Source organism: Tetrao urogallus (assembly GCF_951394365.1).
Source record: "Tetrao urogallus genome assembly, chromosome: 4".
In the NCBI taxonomy this organism is placed as follows: Eukaryota; Metazoa; Chordata; class Aves; order Galliformes; family Phasianidae; genus Tetrao; species Tetrao urogallus.
This window is the reverse complement of record NC_136817.1, coordinates 1292859-1298462: the sequence shown is the minus strand read 5'-3', so window position 1 is coordinate 1298462 and position 5604 is coordinate 1292859. Positions and strand designations below refer to the sequence as shown.

At 50.7% G+C, this 5604-nt stretch overlaps 1 protein-coding gene across 1 annotated transcript; it reads right to left on the bottom strand.

Moving 5' to 3' along the window:
• On the bottom strand, positions 1-1048 carry LRAT (lecithin retinol acyltransferase; the record flags this gene model as incomplete). Its single annotated transcript, XM_079534923.1, has 2 exons — positions 1-153; positions 503-1048. 2 exons carry the CDS (start codon positions 1046-1048, stop codon positions 1-3), a joined length of 699 nt encoding a protein of 232 aa, XP_079391049.1.
• Between the last annotated feature and the right edge of the window lie 4556 nt (positions 1049-5604).

Here is a 5604-nt window from a genome sequence, read left to right as displayed (position 1 = left end):
TTAGCCAGCCATCCACAGAACGAAGGTAATGAAGATCGTGGGGAGGGCGGTGGAGGGTGCCAGACCCAGGCAGATGATGGACGCTAAACCCACGAGCACCGAAGCAAGAACGCTCCTCTGGTCACGAATTATCATCTTGACAGTCTCACAGAACTGCAAGGAAAGAAAAAAAAGGAAAACAAAGGAAAAACGTCAGGGTTAAGGAGGAAAGCGTCGAGATGACAGCTGGGATCGCTGCTTTCTCCGGTACGGACGGGCTGCCGGTGCCACAGCGCTCACGCGCTGCGTGAGAGAACGCAGCCTGCCGCTCCGTCACCGCGGGAGCTTTGGCTAACGCAGCGAGTGGGAGCTGAGCTCCCAGCCAGCCTCCTGTCTCGCAGCCCGGCGCCGGAGCAACGTGGGGCAGCACGGCCGCGGCCCGCCGGCTCTCCGCGGCGCTTCTGGCTTCGGGAGCCGGGGACTCCCTCCGGGGACGCCCTGCCGCCCCTCCCCGGGGCCGTACCTTGTCGGTCTGGAAGCTGACCGCAGCTCCGTAGCGGCAGTAGGTGACGAAGTGCTCGCAGTTGTTCCAGAGCAGGCTGTAGGCCGTGGCACCCACCAGCTTCTCCGCACGGCGGGCGGCCTCCTCGCTGCCCAGCACCTGGTCCTTGAACAGCCGGTCCATGTGGTTGACCAGGATGCTGCCGCCGTACGCGAAGTCCTCCACCGTGTCCACGCGGATGCTGGCCGTCTTCGTGATGACGCCCAGGATGAGCCGCTTGTTGGTCACCACGCGCTGGATCTGCCGGCGGTCGTCGGTGAAGGCGGGCAGGATGTCGGGCATCAGGTGGGCGACGCGGTTCTCGCCCAGGTAGATGCCGAAGTGGACGAAGAGGGTGCGCGGCACCTCCAGCAGGTCGCCCCGCCTGAAGCAGCTCGTGTCGTAGTAGCCGGAGGCGGCCGGCGGCGGCTCCCCGCCCTCCGCTCCCGCCGGCAGCGCCCGGACGTGGACGAGGAGCAGCAGCTTCTCCAGCAGCAGCGAGGCCGCCTGCGGCACCGCGTTCTTCATGGCCGGCCGGGCCGAGGACGGCAGGAAAGCGGGGCGCCGCCGAACGGCCCCGCTTTTCTAGGCGGCCGGCCGGGGCGGGGCGGGCACGCGGGACGGCCCCCGGCTGCGTGCGGGGAGCGCCCGCCCCGCTCCGGCGGGGAATGCCGCCCGCCGGGCTCTGTCCGAGACGGGACCGGCACGGGGGAGCGAGTCCCCGTCACGATCCGGCTCGGCCCGAAGGCTCGGCAAGAACGGGAAGAGGCGAAGGGGCGTCGCCGTGCGTTTTGCTTCGTGCTAATCCATTATGTACATGGATACATCGCGGCAACGAAGCCTATGAAAGAGCGGCCGACAAAGCCGACCCGTCTAAGGGTTCGGTGGCCGAGCTGCTTCCCGTCCCCGGGGCTGCGGGATGATGGATGGGGCCGGCGTTCGTGGCACCTGGCACATGTCGAGCCGCAGCTCCCTGCCCGCCGCCTTTGTGCGGCCGCTTTCGCCTCTGTGCACGCGAGGCGATAGGAGGCAGGTCCTTGGAACGTCTGCCCTCAACGCCGGGTTCTGTCTGAAGTCATTACCATGCCAGTGGCTCTTCCTGCAGGTTGTGTGCACGGTGGTGGTTGCCACATAGCCAAGTACAAGGGCAGCTGTGTAACCCTTTGGCACCTCGCCACAGGCAAACAGATGTGAAACAGCAAATTATTTCTCCTATAAAATTACTTTCAACCTGAGAGCCTGCAGACCGTGCACGGGAAGCCCCGAAGACCCTCAAGCTGTGGGACTCCTTTGGTTGCTCCAGGAGAAAGGAAAGAGCTCCCTATGCTTTCCACCGCGGAACAGCTCTGGTCCGAAGGGCAAGGCCCACCATGACACGTGCTGAGCCAAGGTTCAAGGGAGGTTCCCGCATGCAAGAACTGTTCCAGGGAGGTTCCCGCATACAAGAACTATCAGGCTTATCGCTGACACAAAGCAGTTTTTCCACCACTCCTCAGTGACGCCAACACGTTATGAGAACTGCCGTTGGCAGAGAGCTTCCTGAGGGACCCATGTTTGTCAGCTTGTTCCACCTGCAGAGACATCCACAGGATCCTCCTTCAGCCTCCAAGCACAGACCAGAGCTCCAGCACTGCTTGCCAACGCGATCAGGCATTTGGGATTTTCTTTGAAGAGTCTCAGCCAAACTTTTATGCAACAAAGGCTTAGCTCTCTCCAGTCAGCTACAAAGGAGGAAATACCTTGTAGATGCAGCTCATGGTGCTGGTGTGAACCAGTGGATTAGCCACCAGTCACATAATTCTTTCAAATCTTTCAAATCCAGATGTTTCAATACACCCAGAAGGGTTGATGCTTTTGCTCATGCCTACTAGTAAATGAAAACATGGGCAAGGAGCTTTATGCACTCTTAACTGGCACATTTTTAAGGGACTGGAGAGAGGGTCCAGGTTAAAAACACTAATATCACGATAAAGAGCCTCAGCCACTTGGTGATGGCCATAGGGGCTGGTCCAGACATGTAGCACTGTGACACAGCCAGAGGTTTTCAGAAACTCCACTTTAAGTCCTGGCACAGAATCATTCATCTGTCCCTCCTGAAAGCATAAATGTTCCACCTTGAGGCTCCCTCCATCCAGCCTCACTGTCTCAAGGCTCCCTCCTCCCAGAATGGCCAAAGGAGTGCCTGCATGATCTCTGTTGAAGGAAGTGTAATCCTTCAGAGATACAGTTCAGATCTCTCTCCCACCCAGCACAAGAGAGAGGAAATTCAGCTGAACTCCCTGGCAGAAACAGACATTTCCTAACTAGATCTTTTACTTGGAGACATCCTTTGTCTGCCTTCTTAATATCCACGAGCTTTAATCCCCTAAATCCCCATTTCAAGTCAGGATGAAACTGAAGAATCATCATCAAGAGACTCAAAGCCTTGCTACAGGTAAGGGTTTCAAAGGAATTAAGGTGACAGGTGTGCCATTATGCAGCGGTCACTTCCTCATCCCCTCATACCAAAGCACTAACAAGCTTCGTCTCTCCCTCCCCCTGAAACCACTCAATTTCAGAGTCTGAAGCCCCAAAGGAACAAGCACAGAAGGCATCGCACAGATGGCAGATGTGTGGAACGGCTTCAATCCACACACAACTCACATACGTGGTGGCAGCAAGTGAAAACCGTCCTGATAATAATACCTTGAAACAGCTGTGAGCGAAACACTCAGGACAACATCACACTCATCTCTGAAATCAACTCTTCACACTTTGGAACGGCAAATCTGCAGGCCACCAATACACAGTCGGCCATCTTTTTCAAACTGCCACCGTGCAAAACAAAATTTTGGTATGTAATTATTTTTCCCTCTGCTCAAACGGGAAAAGAAAGAACAAAAATCTTTTCATCAGAGATGGCTAAACTGAAGGCTTACTTTGTGCCTCAAATTAAGCCTCCAATAACTTATTTCCCATCTTCCTGGATCACTTTCACTGTAATAACTTTTAGAACTTTAATAGATTAAATTGCCTCAAAGCTGGCAAGATCACTTTGAAATATTAAATATGATGCAGCAAATGAAGTACTTGTTTGGACTGTTACCTGCTACGGAATAATTATTTCATGGCAGACCCCATGATCTGCTTTTGAGAGCTACAAGAGATGCAGTAATAAAGCTGAAGGAGGTGAAAGAATGCAGCCTCTGTTTTGTATTGCAGATGAGCCACGGCACAAAAAATTCCCAGGTAAGAGGTGTCAGCCAGCTTCCATTACACTGAAAACCCAGCATGTTAGATGGGTCCTTACTTTTAGGGTTTGAGTCAGTGCTGTTTCCATCCTGCCCTCACAGCTAACATACGGGAAGAGGCAGGAAAGAAAGGCAGTTGGAAGTGTAAGTTCTTGCCTACATAAGGAACAGCCCTGCTTTGCAGAATGTATTTGGTAACTGAAGTTAAGCCAATGCTAACGGCACACACGCTCACAGATTAACAACCAAATGCAGCTTTAACAAGCTTTCAGGTCAGCTGTGACTGCTGGAACAAAAACAAGTTCATGAATTCAGAACACGTTAAGGAGGATAAAATCTTTGGACAGAGATTTCTGAGAGTATCTTCTGCAAGGAGAGCACCCGATGGGCAATGCCATGTGCTTTACACTGAAACATAACGCACAGAAAATGCATTTGTGAGGGATGCATCCAAACGGGGTAATTCCAGAGGTACAAAATAACCCCTTTGTATTCCCATATCCAGTCCCTTTGAAGAGTTCTTTTAAGCAAATTACAGCCTCCTCTGGAGAGCTCTAAGTGCCAAACTCAACAGAAGTGCATTGTTTGCTCGTTCCATTTTTGTATCAAACAAAGGCAAAGCACAGAGAAGATAAACTCTGATGGAAGAGGGGAACCAACGAGACAAAGCATGAAACCGCAGGTAAGTGAAACAACCCAAAGCAAAGAGTTTTAAGAACCTATGAAATAAGTATCACAGTTTTCCAGAAGCAGCAGCAACTTAAAATGACTCTAACAAATTTATACTTAGAAATGTATACTTTAATTCCAAAATAGCTGCGTACACATTTACAGTCCCTTAAGCAGCACACTGAATAAACTGCATATATTCACCACTGCCTTTCTCATCTCCGCAGGTTTGCCACTGAGGTCTATCAGCTTTTTGTTTTTAATTTCCTCTCAATACATTTGTGTATTTTGCTGGGGTAAAAGGCTTCCAGATTATTAACAACGGTTTTCTAAATGAGCAATGAATGTAAACATGAAAATCAGCAGAAACATATGAAGTTGCACGCTTTTCTGCAATGAAGTAACGATCCATTTCTCAGAACACCTTCCATGAACCGTATTACACAGGTAGCATCTACAGCTGGCTAATGTGTTGAGATGGATAAAGCTCTTGCTTATACCTTCAAGTTAAAGCCACAGAAAAGGGGGGAACAATTTGTCGTATAATCCTCATTAGCAAGCAGGGGGCTAGGAAATTAGTAATAATGGTAGCACGGTGTGAGATTTAGGAAAGCAGTTCAGTGAAGTTCACCAAATACTTATTTTCATCATTTTTCTTATACTATTAGTACAGTCTTCCCAAAATAAAAGGGAAGATTCATTTCTGAAATGTTGGAATGTGCAGAGTAATATTTGTATGGCTTCTGCAGAAGAAACAGAGTTAATTTTTGGGCCAGAATTTCTATCCTGACAGTGCCACAGGAACTGACACGGATCTTGGGAGTCTCCGCTTAATCAAGTGAAAAAGTTCTCAGTACCCTAATTTGGACAGACTAGTAATATATTGCAGCAGGGGAAAAGGGTGGATGGAGAAAGGGAAATGCAGAGGTGATAACTGGAGTCGGAACAGAGACAAGAGAGCGCTTCATTGGTTAGTCCTTTTCAACTGATAGATGGACTTGGCAGGGAGGCTGGAGCTCGAGGATCTTGAAGGTCCCTTCCAACCTAAGCCATTCATTAGAAAGATGCTGGAAGTAATAGATAAATCTGTCATCAATTGGACAAAGAGCTGGAAAGTTGATGGATCACCACCAAAGGGCTGCATTTACTGCTGGTCGCTACACAGTAGTAACGATTACTAAACTT